The sequence below is a fragment of the Procambarus clarkii genome, chromosome 56, assembly GCF_040958095.1.
Source record: "Procambarus clarkii isolate CNS0578487 chromosome 56, FALCON_Pclarkii_2.0, whole genome shotgun sequence".
Lineage (NCBI taxonomy): Eukaryota > Metazoa > Arthropoda > Malacostraca > Decapoda > Cambaridae > Procambarus > Procambarus clarkii.
In genome coordinates, this window is record NC_091205.1 from 24,650,653 (window position 1) to 24,668,435 (window position 17,783).

General features: G+C 37.2%; 1 protein-coding gene across 8 annotated transcripts in view; it reads right to left on the reverse strand.

The window, feature by feature from the left end:
- Positions 1-17,783, reverse strand: part of LOC123770779 (serine/threonine-protein phosphatase 2B catalytic subunit 2) — a 213,847-nt gene continuing 196,064 nt past the window's right edge. For 4 of the 8 annotated variants that reach the window (XM_045762931.2, XM_045762930.2, XM_069305918.1 and 1 more), the window contains 5 exons: positions 9,640-9,663; positions 8,188-8,269; positions 7,245-7,342; positions 3,782-3,984; positions 1-2,696 (listed from right to left, as the gene is read on the reverse strand). In XM_045762931.2, coding sequence (XP_045618887.1) covers positions 3,797-3,984; positions 7,245-7,342; positions 8,188-8,269; positions 9,640-9,663 — 392 coding nt within the window. In that variant the 3' untranslated portion in view covers positions 1-2,696; positions 3,782-3,796. The remainder of the gene's footprint in view (positions 2,697-3,781; positions 3,985-7,244; positions 7,343-8,187; positions 8,270-9,639; positions 9,664-17,783) is intronic. The other 4 variants (XM_069305922.1, XM_069305921.1, XM_069305919.1 and 1 more) reach the window with 1 other exon arrangement.

Here is a 17,783-nt window from a genome sequence, read left to right on the forward strand (position 1 = left end):
TTAAAGATTCTTAGAATTTATTTAGAATCTCAATGTCGAAACAATGCAAACGTTCAGTCATAATAATTATCCTTTGAATTAGAACAGTTAAACAAAAAGAATGAACATGGCTATATAACTAAGTATATTACAGTACACCACAAAGGCAGAGATGCTGAGAAGTATAAAACAGTTGCACAAAGGCTTGTAGTTTGTAACACACTGATACAGGTCATGATTATGGCTCAGGAATATTTACTGATTACACTTGAGAAGTTTATAATAATTAACATGTCTTATTATCTCTTAGTGATGTGTATGCAAGGGATAAACAGTTTCCTGTACACTGCATGAGGAAGCAGACTGGGATTTGCCTCTCAATGACTGACCTGTAGCAAGGGCTCAAGGCCACATTGTCCAGGGGTGCAGGAATCTTATTTGGTGGCTGTGGGGGGCTCTACACCAACATACTCGCTACCTCCATCATGTGTGCGTGTGTAGTGTGTGTATGTGTGTGTGTGTATGTGTGTAGTGTGTGTGTGTATGTACAAATGCACAATATATACATACATAGGTATGTACAAATGCACAATATATACATACATAAGTACATGCACACACACCTTATGTAATGTTATATAGTCATATCTTTACAGTATACTGTTATTGCAATTCAATGGTTCTGAGCCTATACCATCAGCCACTTCCATGCAGCAGCCTGGAATAGCTTGGCCTTTAAAAGCTTGGCATAAAGGAGCTTATACTTTGGACTGACAACAGAACATCAGCTTCAAATTGTAAAAACAATATGGAAGGTTATATTTGTGATATACAACATTTGACACTTTTCTAATAGATTTATTAATTGAACAAGGTAACAAGAGAAAACTTGGATCCTATTCCACAAGAAAATAATGTATTTATACCAGATTGAAGCAATCAACATCTACCTCACAATTAAAAGTATTTCAAATTCAGTTTTTCCTCACTATAATCATAAATATTAACATAGCATTATAACCACTTTCAACGCACATTCACATATTTCTCATGGGTATTAAGAGCTACAAGAGAAAAAAAGTTAAGGGCTACTTGCATGTTAAAAATTTACACCAACCAGCAAAGTTTCAAAGTGAAAAATGAGTGAGAGCAATTACAGGATGGTAAACTTCCTTTATGGTTTTTGTGTGAACACTTAAAACATGGGGGAAGTGATGGCTGATGGATCCTAGCACACAGCGAGCAAGGCCCACAATTTTCTTGGGGTGGGAGGGAGGGAAGGGAGATGGGGCTCCGACAGGCCCAACATGCTACTCGCTGGGCCCCGATGCCTTGTTTCCACGCGAGAAATATGACTAGGACACTTTGGTTTGGAAAAAGGCATAAAATTTGTTTTTAAACACGACTTATTATTAGTAGTAATCTTTTATATAACACTTAATATGGCAGAATTGATAAATATGAATCCTACAGTCTCACATGACAAAACAGTTGCATGTATGAAAATTACCATCAAGAAGAAAACGTCCATTAGCAACAGGATCATCTTTAACATGTAACGGTACCATCAGAGGGACTAAATTACATGAGGATTAATAGTCCTGGAAACAGGTTGCTTCTCTGCGGCATGTACACCACTCCCTCTGTAGAATATGGCTTAACACTACATGGTATTAAACTTATAGAAATTACATTTTGAGGAGCCACAGAACAATGATCAAGAGATGACAAGCTACCATTTCTAACCTAAGATAATTTCGGATTCTAGATGAGAATGAGGATATATTGCACACAGGCCAAAATGTATTGCATCCTTAAATGTCACATTGATGGCAGATATTCAGGAAAAGCTTGCCAACAGTCCATTGGACCAATACACAGGCTGCTGTCTTGCTACAGAGGGGGTTTTAGAGAGGCTGTACGACAGTCTGTAATTATTCAAGCATGCTATACACAATAATAAAGAAAACTATTTACATGATTTTGTCAATGTATGAACAGGTTTCACTTAGATAATGTGAGTAATGTTTCATGTAGACGTATCATTGTTAGTATGTGACACAACCTGGACAGACACTGCAGCTGGTGACTCCTGGTCATTATGGCCTTTCTGGAGGGTTCACGCAGTCACATTTCACACCACTGTGCTAACGCCTGTCCACTGGCTATTCATTAGAGCTGGGGCCTAGCAAAGGCTCTCAAACAATGACAGCCCTGGCAGCTCCATGGAAACACTCATGGTCCTGTCTTATGTCATCACCAACACAATGGGTAAAGAGGGTGTAACTGAAATCCAACAGTGTAGGCAACACAGAGGGTGGTAGTCTGACAGTGTACTGGAAAGGACACTGGAAGGGGTTAGGTGACCGAGTCATAAGTCTCTAGCAGCAGCAGCTTGGTGCTGGTGACCTGGGGCCGGCCAGGCCGCATCTGCCACTCTTCCATGCACCCTCTGTGGTGGCAGCACTGATGGGCCCCCAAGATCACTTGGCCCGCGACCTGGCCTAGCCCAGTCCTAGCCGACAGTAGCATTGATAGCGGCAACAGTTTGGCAGGATTTCCAGTGGGGTTGGCTGACCAGTGAGGCCCACCAGGGGCTGAGGCAACACTTGCATCACAACCAGTAACTGGCCAGACAGCCTCACCCTGCTCAGTCACCACACACTTGAGATCAGCATGTTTACATTTCATCACCTACATTCACACACCAAGCCAACCTGAAACAGTAGTTTATGTGAGTAATATTACAGCTACCCTTTCTAGTGTCTTAGAAGCCATCTTTGAATTTATTTATAAATAATAATTAGCTTAAGTTTTATTTTATAGAGCCTAAAACTCTCAATATCCCATGGACAGAGCAAAATTAGTGTAGCCAAAGCAGTAAATTACAATAATAGTGAAAAATATCACCCATCTCTTAATTTAATTGTGGCCTTACATTATTTTCAGCCACACGGAGTACTAATAATGCACAGTAATATTCATGCTACTGGCCATAACCAATATGCATCTATGTACATAATTTTCATACAAAGTAAGGATTGAATTAAATATAGTATTTAGTGTACTGATCACAGAATTAAGTGAGATAGTTTTTGGCACATGAAAGATGGGAAGGCTGTGCCAGTAACAGATCTTCTTGAGGTTATCTTGAGATGATTTCGGGGCTTTAGTGTCCCCGCGGCCCGGTCCTCGACAGGCCTCCACCCCCAGGAAGCAGCCCGTGACAGCTGACTAACACCCAGGTACCTATTTTACTGCTAGGTAACAGGGGCATAGGGTGAAAGAAACTCTGCCCATTGTTTCTCGCCGGCCCTCGGGATCGAACCCGAGATCACAGAATCACAAGTCCAGTGTGCTGTCCGCTCAGCCGACTGGCTCCCAATGTACCAGATGTGCACAAGTGCCAAAAAATTATGTAGTGTCATATGAGATTACCTTTAGAAAATTTACCATTTTACAGGTACCTCTTCACCTTTGATTTAAATAAGGTGTTGCATAATTATACAAGTGTCCAATATTATAGTGGATGGCTGAAAGAACAAACCTAAGACAACCAAAATAATATAACCAGATTGGCTATCACGAATTAAAACACGCCATAAATAACGTCTATGTAATGCCATGCCAAGAATATTTTCAACATAACTTGATCACATACAAAATTAAGCCCTAATTGCAGTGCACATCTCTTAGCCAATGTACCAGGGCTCTCAATCATTTATTGTATTGTATGGTAGAAAGTCATTCCCAACAGCTTGAGCACACATAGCTAGTGGCAGTCTTATATGAAGGAACTTACCTGAGGCTGTGGGTTTCACAAGTGGGTGTTGGGTGCTGTGTTGGATGAGTTGGACTTGTCTGCATCTTCTGAGGCAGGAGAGGAGACAGGCTGAGTGATTGCGGGCGCATCCTTCCTTGGAGGCATGCGCTCATTCATTGCATCGAGACCCTTAGCCTCCGCAAAGGATGTAATCTTGTGGTTTGGAGAGAAGCCTGCCATTGCTGCAGATATTTAAAATTAATCATTTTATTCTATAATTATAATTTATATTTATAATTACAAATAATTTGAGAAACACAAGACACTACAGTATGGGGGGAAAACATTTAAATATATTAAACATCAATAGCTCAAACATGCTCCAAAATCAAAAAGATTTACTCATCATTTACCAACCGTTTAAGCTGATATTTTACCAGCTCCTGAGAGCAAGCACATCTAGTGCACACAATAAATACATCACCTTGCCTCCATTAAATTGCAACTACCTGTAGTAACATGACTAGTACATAACTACCCATTAAGTTTAAAACCACTTAAATATTACACCATCTTTTAGAGAAGATTGTATACACACTCACAACTAGTTTCTGGCACTTAACACCAAGATTTGTTGAAGGAAACCCTACAACAATGTGCCACCTGATCTCTGGATACTTTCTTAATACTGTACTTATTTGTGATCAATAAGAAATGTTTTTGCACAAAGTTCACTTTATTAGTCTCCTTAGGGGTGCTGCTGTATTTCTACTGCATCACCTTGTTCCCAACAGATTGCCCTGGGCTAACATCCAGCACAAACACACTACTAGACAATCGGTATTTCCTTACATATATATTATCCAGTACTGGAATATTATATATAAATAATAATAAAAAATAGGCCTCAATGAGTATGTTTACAATCCCTGTACCAAGTCAGGTACCAATGGCAGCAGCTTGGTGGGCTCTGGCAACTATGCCTCCAGTTAATCACAAACTCCAGCCACAGACTGGCAGGTGTCACATCCTCATTATCTACCCAGAGCCAACCCACCATCTACCGACGCTCTACTCACATGCAACCTCGTAACAGGTGTACACAATGCCGTGATGCACCCTTTGGTGCAGCTGCCATTGACATCAATAACAATATCACAATAATAACTTTAATACCACAATTGGTAAAAATCAGACACTATTTTAATCAGGTTATGTAGCATGATGTAGCAAATTTGCGCTACTTAAAGGCAGTTAGTTTTCTTAGTACAATCACCAAGAGATCTGCCTTTGTTGTCAAATGGACCAAATTTGCTGCACCATGCTACTTATTATATACTAAACACTTTTGACACTTAAATCGTAATCAGATTTTGTAATGTCAAATGTGCTTCAACTGGTAATTCACAGAATGAACATCTGCAGCACAGCTTCGTGTCAAGTCACCACACGCCCACTTCATTAACCAAATTTTCCCTCTGTTATAGAAGCTCGAGTCGGCTGCTGATTTAGCTGGATAATAGTAAAGATTCCCTAACCAACGAAACAAACATTATCAAATTTAGCATCTTGTGGCATCATATTTGGTTCACTTGACAATATGCACACATTTCTCTCTATCGTCACAGCAGCTTGCACAATGATCAACACACACCACTAATATATAATAACTACTAGCATCAGTACAAATTATAAGGATCTGCAGGTTGGCACAAAAATTCAACCAACTACAAACCACTTATTTTGTTGAAAGGGAGCAATAGAAAAACTGAAGTACACTTACATCGCATCAGGCTTGGATATCCATGTGCATGACTTACAGATTTTAGAAGATGAGAGGAAATGTTAGCACTATGAAGAAATGCTTAACAGACCATTTGAACATTATCAAACACAATGCAGACTTGCAAACTAAATAAGATTTCAAATAAGATTTAACAGAACAAAAGTTCTTAAACACACAAGACAATCTTACTGAAGTGAACATACGAGTCATTACTCATACACTGCCCAAGAAAGAAATGTGAAACGAGTAACATTTGATGGGCCAGCCAGAAGCTTAGGGCCTGGGCAGGAATATACCTGTAAAAGTACAAATGACGTCACATCGAGTGGCTTGTTGATGCAAACAAGCAAAGTTGTTTTGACAAAAATGGTTTTCTTTACCACAGCCATGATGAAGCTGGTATTCCAATGTACCATTAACATTTTCAGCGGAATCAAATATTGTAGCATCAAAGAGGTTTCAATCAGCAACTCAAAGTTTGAGTCATCAGCATGGCACAAGTCATCACCGTCAAATTCATTCCTCAAGTCTCTTCCCTTGCTCTTAAAGCAGCTTATTTCATATTTTGACGAATAATATTCAAGTTAACTATATTTATAATATATTCCACTTTACCATCAAGATCTTCCAGGCCCTTAAAATTCTTGTAATTTTGCACGATATCAATGTCCCTGGTGTGGTCATCCTATGCATTCACTGGCCGGAAGGTGATGTGCCAGAAATGGTGTTCATCTGTTTACCAAAGCTCAGGAAGGAAATGAAGGTTCATTTGCAATTTTTTCAGATATTGATAACACCAGCAGTCTAATAGTGAACGACATTGTGAATGACAATTACCAAACCAATTGAAGTCTTTTGCCCAATTGCCACTGGGCAATTATAGCATATATATATTTTCCCTCCCAGAGAACCTTAACACTATGTGCCGGTAACAACGTAGTATTGCGTGCTAAATTTAGTAGCCAAAATTCCGGTATCAACACAGTATTGCACTGTCGGCGGCTTCAGTAGGGGCACGAAGCGGTTTTGGACATAATATGCATGTACTCCTGTAGGGAATTTCATTGCAAATACATTGATACCAAAATGAAAGACCTAGGACCAGAATTGAGGTAACAAAGTTGAAAAGAGTATACCCATTTTATTGCTCTTGATGAGCGCTCACTGGGATAACGCTACATTTTCTTTGTTTGCTGTGGGTGGTACGTCGAGCTTTTCGACTTTATATTTGCATATACTCCTGTAGTGAATTTTATTGAGAACACAATGCCAAAATGAAAGACCCAGAATGAGAACTGAGACAGTCCAAGTGATAGAGTGTACACATTTTACTGCTCGTGTTTGTTTCCGGGTAACATGCTCTCACTTTCTCGCCCGGCTTTTGGGCTTTATATGCATTTAGTCCTATAGAGAATTCTATTGCGAGCACATCGATACCAAATTGAAAACCTAGGATGAGAATTGAGGTGACAAAGTTGAAAAGAGTACACACTTTTCATAATTACCGTGCACTCCCGTGGAACACCCGGACCCACCTGGGATAGTGCAGGGCTCGCTCACGCAGGGCGCAAAAGTGTTAAGCTGGTTATTCACAAATTCACAGGAATCAAGACTAACAGCAGTAGTCCACTGTTATTTAAAATCCTCTAAATTTTAAATACTGTACAGTAACAGAAAAAAAGAAAATAATAATAATCCTTAGGTGCAGTAACTTACCATTTTTCAATGACGCTTTTCCACCTGACAACGCTCCAAGTGGCAGAGCACCAGTAGGGGTAAGACCTTTCAGCTGCAACACACTTTCGCTCTCCTCTCTGCAAGAGTCACCAGTTAAACAACTCAATTATACTGCATTACTTTCGTGAATAAGACGCCAGCACAGTTTGGAGGCAAAGATGACATTGGAGAAAGAAACCACCGTGAACATTCTTGCTGCACTTTTTACTGCTTTCCATGAATGAGACAAGTAAATAGTTATCAAAACAATGTGCCAAGGCTATGTATGGAGAAAAGGGAAAATCTCTTACAAAATAATTTAAATAATGAGATAAGAGAATGGAATATTCTGGGATTGGAGGAGAGAAATGAGAGCAAAGAAAATAAAAAACAGTATACAGTACCACAATGATATGAAAAATATATCATTCCACTTTCCCAGCAGGAAGTGCTTTCAAAAAGTTCAAATCCTACAACTTTACCTATAACCCATTAAATTAAAACCCTTGTGAATAGTTAATTCTCAGTTTTGACTTATACAAATTATGAACAAAATTACTTCTTTCTATTAGGTGAATCATAATTTTGGCATAAATGAAGGCTAATCACGTGAACATTCATTCCGGTTCCTAATCTTACGTTGGCATCTGCACACCAATTTATATGCCCGCAAAAAGCTCTGGCTTCCCTTAGCCATTGTACTCCTTGGGGTAAATTAAAACCCTTGTGAATAGTTCATTCTTAGTTTTATCTTATACAAATTATGAACAATGATTAAACAATAGTTTTATTTTCTAAGGATTTTAAATCTTATATACATTATGTCAATACATTACACTTAGTAATAAGTTTTATTTTGAAATTAAATAAATTTAAATTAAAATCTGGAATACACCTTTACTTTATCCTATATCAAAAGCAAATTACATCTTTAATTACTCACCTTAAAACTGAGAAAACTCGAGCCATTTTGCCAATAGCACGAATCTTGTTTCGGATAACCTCCTTCCGCAAGGCTCCTTTTTCTGTTGATCATTATGGGTAGACATCAGTACTAAACTACACATATTGGCAAATCTTTCATTGAGTCCCCCCCAGCAAACACACAATAACCAGCCAATTACAAATCAAACTTCAAAAGCTAATTAAGGGAGAGTTTAAATCCCAGAAGTATGCCCTAACAGTGAAGTTTGGGCACCGAAGCAAAACACTGGCATCGGAAAACTGTTAAGACTCGTTATATCAAGGTTATGAAGAGTACAATTCTAGATGAAAGATTATCAATTGATTAATTATTTTCACATTGCCCCAAATGACTTATTTTACCAACGTGTGTTGTACAATGATGGACAACCCATCATAAACATATAATGACAACATTCCTAGCAAGACAACACATACAGGTGAAACATCCCATACAGTATTCTGGCATCACAAGTCAATGCCACTTTTCAATCAATAATGACAATTAATTGGACGAGAGTTCTTTCATTGATGCAAAAATTTTCACATCAGAAAGAAATCTCTTCCACCTCTGACAGGCAATCAAGAACCTGTCAAGTGAAGCCAGGAACAGCAGCATCTATATAACCTAGAGTGCAGTCTCATCTATGGCTAAGTTTCCCACTACTATGAATAAGCTACTCAAGAGCCTTTTTATGTATCATTTAAAACAGACTAATTTTCTTGGTGTTGTACAAGAGAAAAGGAGTCTTTATGAAATTTCTGTGTAAGGCTCACAAGTCCATCACTTTTCCCTGGCAAAAGTTTGGCAGCATTGGCTTTTACACAACTTACTCATTTCTTCCATCAAGGGGGGAATAAAACATTGAGTTTTCCACTTACACTGAAATGACATACAGGAAATCAATAAGTTTGCTCTTGACACGAAATTGACCATCTAAATGCATGACTAGTTTGTCACAAAGCAACGACACAAGCAAAGTCTAGAACTACTAGTATTACCTGGAATAATAATAATGTCTTGGTTTGGGACTGCCAGCCATAAGTGACCTACATACTGAAGTTATTCTCAACAGTTCAGCCACTCACAGCTAGCCATTTCACCTAAACCACTAAACTTGAAAAGCATCATTTGTAACCACAACTTCAAGCACAAACTTAGCTCTGAACATAGCACGACCTGCATTGCTGGTTAGCTGATGTGATTAACATTCAAACTCTCAATTCTATGACAGTTAATCTGGTAGCCTCTTTTTGTTATTTTAGGATAAAAAATACCTATTGGAGTCAGTCATGAAGGAAAGTAGTTCATGAAAATAAAAACATGAAAAGAAATAAAATGCATGCATGAAATGAAAAGAAAATGTTATTTAAGCACTTCAGACGGGCATGCAATCTCCTTACTTGGCTCCATGCCTGGTGCTCGACTTACCCGGCACAATTAGCACTGTTGTTGCTTGCAATGTTTGCCACAACAGTATCAACAAGTATTAAGGTCCAAGAAGATAAGCAGGATTTTGTTGGATTTTATGTGCACGCAAGCCACAGGAAATGGAAAGAAAAAGGAAATACTAGATAAAAAAGATACTGGAGACAATACGAATGAAATTAACAATAAACCCAAGATATTACTGGTATAGAGACCATAGTGCTGAACGACCAAGATCATCATTCTGAAGCCTCACTGGGGACAAGCAGTTACTCCTATAGTTTAACTATGAGCACTGACTGGCTGTCTTATAGCCTGTAGGTACCTCTGCCCCACACACCCAGCCAGACTGTCAGTTGTCCGAATTTAAAGCATCAGAATATTTACTTATCACCTGAGGCTTCATAATTTATGGCCAAAACTGCATTGGTATATTTGTGCTTTGTCCCCCTAAGGACAAGTCCAAAGAAAAAAGTAAGAACCTGACAATCAGCCATTTCCAGTCAGCATGCATCAGTCATTCCAAACAAGCACCCCATGACCTCAAGGATCTAATAATCAAATTCCCCCATACAGGCAAGACATGGCATCTAGCTGTAACATAAACAACAATCTTAGGTGGTGAATAATATGGACTAATTTTGTATATAAATACAAAATAATTAGCCTCATTAATGTGCTACCTAAGTATCAAAATTGTTGTTTATGATACATATAATCAAAGAATAGGACATGACTCCAATGGATCTTTATTAAGGCATGTTTATTGAGACAAGTTTTACAGGCCAAAAGAAATGGCTGCATGTCATGAAAACTGGCCTGAAATAATCACCTTTATTACTCCCCTACACAAGCTGCCCAATGCAATGTATTAATCAACAGGACAAACAAATTGGATGTGATAGCCAAACAACAACTGAAGATAGTTCCAAGTAGTTCATTACAATGGAGATTTTCGGGTTTGCTTAAATAAAATCAATGAGATAATCACCAGGAATTTACCTTCAGGAATCTAGTACTAACATTTTTTTGTCCCACTGAAGAGAACCAGCATGAGTAAAAAAAAATACCACCGTGCTCACATTTTCAAGGTGCTGGTCATTAAAATATGCAATACAGTGTTTAAGAGAGACTCAACTTTAAAAACTTTCAAACTACAAGAGTGAAATTGACTACTATACTTAGTTCCTAGCAAGGAATTCCTTGGTGTATGAGACGTTTACTGTGCTATTTTTTTATGCATCTAAAGTTTTCAGAAATATTAGTTAACTATTACACTAAGAATACTGTTACTGGGATCTCAGACCTTTGGTGCAAGTTGATACACCAGTGAAAGTGAGGAAAGTTTGATTGATTTTTTGTAATATACAGTGAGTGCAGCAGTAGTGTGGGGAGAAGTTGGTGGTGTGGGCCGGGCTGGTGCCCAGGGCCAGGCACATTATCACCAGTACATCACACAGTGTACAGCAGTGCTGGCATAGTAGGGCAGGTCCCACCCAGTTTGCCACTATCAGATACTAAGGTACATCTAGCTAGTTTCTTCTCGACTATACTGGCCTGTACATAAACTAACTTGTCACATAAGACAACACATTCACAGAAACAAATTGATGGGATTTAAAGCAAGTTAATTTTATCAACAACTTTGGGTATTCAAGAAATACTGGACATTAACAATATGAAACAAGACAAGTCTATTTAAAACTAACTACTGTAGGTAACAGGCCACATAGTACTTTCTACAGTGATACTACAGCCTTTGGACACTAATATGAAGTCTTACCATCTTCCCCTTCACCATTCACGAGAACAAAAAGAAAGTAGAAAAGACTGGTAAACACTTAGGACATAAAGATGTGAAGAGTTCCATTATCTGCCATCATGAAGCCACAATCATGAGGTTAAACAATTAAATAATTGTGCCAATATTGCTAACACAGCAGGCTTGCTGGGTTGCCATCAATGATGAAAACTAACATGGCAATCTCAAGAAAAAGTAAAATCAAAAAATTAATAATCAAAGAGTATAAAGAATTCTATATAAAAAAAATTTAATAGCATATTTATTAACTGCAGATCATTTCCTCCACCTTGGAGAAAGGGTGCATGCAAAGGTTTGAAGGAATATTCACCACTGCTTAGTAAGACAGCAGATGTGAAGAATTGGGAGAGAAAAAAAAAGAAAAAAAAAAAAAGTTGGAGTGTGTGTGTATATTAACAAAACCCTCACTACTAATACCCCCAACTGCATGAAACTAGGTCCTTAATTAAAATTTGATCATGCACAAGTATTTTTTTATAACAATTTACATATATATTTTAAATACAAAATTTATTAAATTCACAAGTATGCTTAATTCATAATTAAGGCTTTCCATCAGTAATCAGTTACAACTTAATATTTTGCCAAGTTTGTTAATGCATAATTTGAAGATTTAGTGAAAATATGTAAATTGGTCACAAAATGAAATGTACAAAACAGCACAATTAAAATATTTAAATTTATATCTTCATACAATTTGAATTATCTGAATCAAAGTAGCTGATATTCCTTACTCATATTTTGCATACTTGAACAGAATTCTGACCTTAAATCCTTAGGGTCAGCATTTATTTTTAATGTGAATGTTAACTGCCTGGAAGAGTGCAACAGCAAAATATTGGGAGAGAGAAAAATATAGAAAAAGCAAGAGATGTAGAGAGAGCAGGAGCCAAGAGTGCAACAGAAGAGCAAAAGAGACACAGCTGGAATAAGATGGTAAGTGCAAGCAAGAACAAGAGAAAGATAAATCGAGAACAAGATACAGCTAGAAAGAACAAAATGGCAAAAGTGAAAGTAAGGGAGAGCAAGCAAGAAATGAGCTTTGAGAGGGCAATCACTCCCAAGACTGCCCAAGGACCACCGTTACAGATGCCTCGTCACATTTATTTTAGACAAGAACATTCGTATGGTACAAGTGTCTATCACTTTGAAGCTCTCACCATTCCCTTGCCTGATAATTTCCCCTCTTCACCTGACTAATACTTAACAAAAACATAACACAAAACATTATTTTTGTTTTATGTTTTATGTCGAATATTTTTATGTTTTATGACAGAATGTGATGAACATTTATCTTAAAACTTGTAGCAGTGCTGTAGATATCGTACTACAGTACAGTATTACAAACAAGAAATTAAAATTTCCATTAAATGTGTAATTTCTTTGCTGTTAAAGATTAAGGTTTTCATGCCTATACAATCAATTAAAAACCTCAATATTTAAAATGGGAAATATTGAAGCCCATAGGCCCTTTCAATCCTAGAATGAAATGCCTTAAAATACATTTACATTTTTGTTTAGACCTGTAGACTTTAAGACATTAAAATTCCTACCCCTTTACAGTAATACTTCATCAGTATTTTTTTTATTCAGATATTACATAAGCAAAGTTATACAACAGATCTGAAAGATTTGTCAAGATTTGATAGAAGATGAAATAAAAATGTGTGAGGAAAAAATATCACCTCCCACCCCCAAGCATGACTTGAATTTGTACAAACTCCATCACTGGCAGAGGCATCATAGTGTAAACGAGGCTTTAACAACAATTATATAGAAAACACTGTAAAAACAAAGTTCAGGAAAAACATTACACTAAGTAATTTTTGGTCTCTTCAAAAAATGCTATATGAAAGACGGCAAAGCCTTAAGAACTGTGGACTTCCTATACAATATAGTAACCTAGGTTTGCAAATATATTTTTTAGACGTTTAGAGCCTTAAAATCATCAAATTCTACCAATTGGCATTAAAATTAAACTTGACATGTGTTGGCAGCAAATTTACAAATTATCTACACTGATAAAAAACATTCTATAGAAATTTCAAAAGTAGTTTGACAAATACTGTACACCGCTTGTCTCAGAAGAGAATTATAATGCTACATTATGATGGGTATTGCAGTAACTTTCTTAGTGCTATGTAAATCATAAATATTAAAATGCTTTTAAACTACATAGGCACTTCATGTTTAGTGTAAAAAACAAAAATTTGTAGAATCCATTCATGCTTTAGTTTGGACAAATTTTTTTTTTAAACATTTCACTAATAGGAATGAAGTTTCATTCATGACAAAAAGTATCTAGTTTCATGGAGGGTTAATTGAGAGACCAAATTTTAAATTATATTAATCAGTTTCTTCCTATAAATATTTAGAGCAAAAATTAATCATTTAATGTAATGAAATGCCATTTTCTGGGTTACCTCAGAAGCTCCCTAGTGCACTGGCTTTGGTCCTATAATGTTATCTACAATGCTACATGGTCTAAGGACTTCAGCAAACCTACCGAGTAACAGGACCAGAATCCAGTACTGTATGCTCGTGGTGGAGTAGGGTAAAATGGGAATCCCAAATCAACCCAAAATTAAGTAAAATAGAAAGTACATGAAGCAAAATGAACTAGGTATCTTTATTAAAGGGGGGAAGAGATTGAAACAAGGCTAGTAGTAGTTTGCCCTAAAGTCCAAGCTTTCCACTAGGCAACGGCTCGGATCACACCTTCACTCAAGTGCTACCACCCAGTTTCCATGGGAAGCAAGATGCACATGGAGATATACAGAGGTCACGCAATTTTTTTTTGTATTACAATCAATGCATTATTTATGGTCTGGCATTCAGTACCTCACAGTGAATACTCTCAATGACGTTCAAGAGAACACGAGCATTGCAGGAAGAAACAGATAAACATGGAAATAAAGATGGAGGGGGCTGACCTAATTGGGGTAAGAAGGCAAAGACCAGGGTTCAGGTAAGAATGAAATCGACTGGAATGGTTTCCAAGAACCATACAGGCCCAGCGAAGTCAGGAAACACCTAACACATAAAAAACAAACAAAACGAAAAAAATCAAAAAGCAACAAATAAACCCAGACCAAATGGCTATTAGTTATCCGAGCTGCATAAAAACATGGCAATGTACGACATAAACCAATGATGAGTGTTATTCTATGGTTATGAATGCCTGACAAAATACTCATCCCCCTCTCAAGCAGAATCACAAATGCAAAGGCATAACCAAGCATGAATGACTTTCTTTAAAGTATGGTAAGTACACGGCTTTCATCAAGAAGATTGGCATGAGAAAGTCCCCCCACTACCCTGACACCAAGGCAATTCGAGAAGCCCCAGATGGGATGCTTACATTTCAAAAAGAAGAAGAAAAAAAAGATAACTGGTTAGGAAACATGACGTGTAACCTCCACTTGGAAAGATAACTCTGAAGCAAGGTAGAGGCAAACTAACCAGCTAAGGATATGCAAGTCGAGGAGCATAAATGCAACCACATAGTGTAAAATGTAAGGGAATGCTAAGCATAGTCCCCAGTGGGACAACAAAGTACCAACGAATGCTAACGCCATTTGGTTAAAAAAAGATGTCTGGTCCTTGTAGCAATGTGTTCAGGTGATACCTGGCACATAAGTTAGTGGGCTGTCCGGACTCTCACATGACCTGGCTGCTACCTGGTGCCACTTTTTCCACATTGGGCAAACTACAGCTTCCTTTGTTTCAATCTCATTAAATAACATTCCTAGTTTATTTTGCTTCCTACATATTTTCTTGGCAATTGACATTGTTTTGGGTTGATCCAAGATCCGCATGCTGCCCTCACCTCATCAAATTCTGGTCCTGCTGTTTGGTAGGCCTACACAAGTCCTCTGGCCTGGTACCACTGCAAACATCTGAGCTACTAAGGAGCCTCTGAGGGCTTGTCTAGAAACTCGCTTGTAAATACAACTCCTATGACACATATTACGAGCTGTAATGCATTTTCACACCTAGTTGCAAAACTGTCAAAATCTCTGGTTGAATATCAGTACTGTATCAGCTATATATCTTTGTGAAATGAAGTAAACTTAAAGTGCCTACTTTGAAGTTACAAACATCCAGCATCAGAATTCATTTCTGCCAACTCAGAGGTAAACTTGGGAAAACTTTAACTTATGTGAACAAAATGTAGCTACAAAAAAAAAAAAAAAAGTAAATATTAATCTGAAATATACAGCAATTTGCAGCATTATATTTCAACAAAATTTATGAAAATACCAAACAGCTAGTGAAAGAATGGAAAATTTTCAGTTATGATGTGAATCACTTTGAAGGTCATTTTGGAAGAACCCTTTTTAAGTGTCAGTGAATTATTAACGTTCAAGTCGTGATGATAATCAATAAATCAATTGGTGCAAAGTTTAAATATACACTATGTGGTTTTGGGACCTTTGTACTTTGTGCAGGAAAATGGACCTCAAGCAATCTTGGGAGTCAACATTCTCCGTTTGGAATGATGGAAAGAAAATATTTAATTATTTTTACAGTACACGTGTGTATGTATATGTGTAAGTCTATATGTATATGCATCATATATCAAGAGTTTTCTGATATATGTATATATATATATTTTTGTATGTATATTTGTATGTATATACATGGAAAGATTACTTGCATTATAATAAAATTTGCAGTCAAGTCATTATGAAAAAATCATGCTCAATTCATTGCTAATTGAAATAAAAAGTATAATTACATTTGCTTTATGTTCATAATCACATTTGCAATAACATGATCGAGACTATGAATCTTGCAAGAAAACCCTCAAATGAATAAAAACAAAATAGCCACCAGCTGCAACAAAAATCGGCAAACATTTTTATTAAAAGGTAGAATTGTTAACTAGCACCTTTTATGGCATTTTGAGTTTCTCAAGTCAATTTTTATCCTGTCAGGTTATTTTGCTTTTTTGGAGAACCAAGGTACAATTTTGCCTTGTACAAGTTCTATGACCTTCTAGTTCAAGACCTTCTATGACAAGTTCTAGTTCAAGTTCTAGACCTGCCTTGTACAAGTTTTTGTACAAGTTCTACCTAGCAATAGGTACACACCATCCAATAAAACTTTGTGATGAAGTGACTTTTCTCCCAGGCTGGCATATGCACTGCATAGTTCAATAAGCATGGGGTGGTGGTGTTTAACAATGACTGTGGCTGAGTACAGTCAAATTCCTCAGGTCCTGACTACTAGCCTTGTCATGCATGGTACTTTAATAATGTCTGTCATATCAGGCTTCAATTTGTGGAGAGATGTTTTCAAGAGTTTTAGTTCATTCCACTTCATTTAACATGCTACAGTCCTCGGGTTTTCACTTTCTCATTAGCTCTCTCTTGCAAACGAGCACATACCCTCAGATTAATCATTCACATCTTTGGAATGGCAATGGGTATAGGACTGTTGGCCTCCATGCCCTGGTTTCTATTCTCTAATGTTATCAGTGCTACTCTTTCATTCTCCTTATAAGCATTTTTCAAGTATCAGCTCTGGAGAAAGATCAACTCATTTGATTCCTTCTCTGTATACAGTAGAAACTGATTTTAAATTTAGTGAGGATGCACAAGTGTTAAACACAATGTTGAGAAATTCTGTGAATAATCGTGTACTGCAGCTATTTTGTTTGGAAGCAATTCAGACAGCTTGCAGACAGAGGGCCCAGCCATTCATTCTATACCCCTGTACCTCAATAGTTTTCATTACACACCATTATCTTCAATGACAAATAGTCAATATTCAAAATATAGAAACAAGCCAGTATTACACAAGTTTACTAGTCATACGAGCAGTAGTTCACATATTTTTAAGTTTCTTAAAAGACTAAGGTAATTATTTAATATCTACAAATATTTAAGTAAATAAATACTACTCTGATTTCAAATTGAAACTATATGTACATTATCTTGGCCTTGTTCTTTGGCTTCAGCATTGTAGACACTGATGGCATTCCACCCTCTGATGCAAATCTGACTTCCATCGCGTACCAACTTTGATACCTGGTACTTCCTCAAGAGGAAAAGGTTCTTCAGTTTGTCCTAATGGTTACAGTCAGTAGCTGAATGTCTTGTAAAAAAATGCTTTCAAGAGAATCACCGTAGTACTGTGCAACTACAATGAGCAAATGATCTGCATATACTGGTACTGTAGTATGAACTTCATTATATCACAAATATAATTTTACCATTAACAGCATTTGACTAAAACTAAGACTTCAATGATGTTCATTAGATAGTCCACTACATTTCCACATGACAGACCTCCAGATGGAAAAATCTTTACCTTTGGA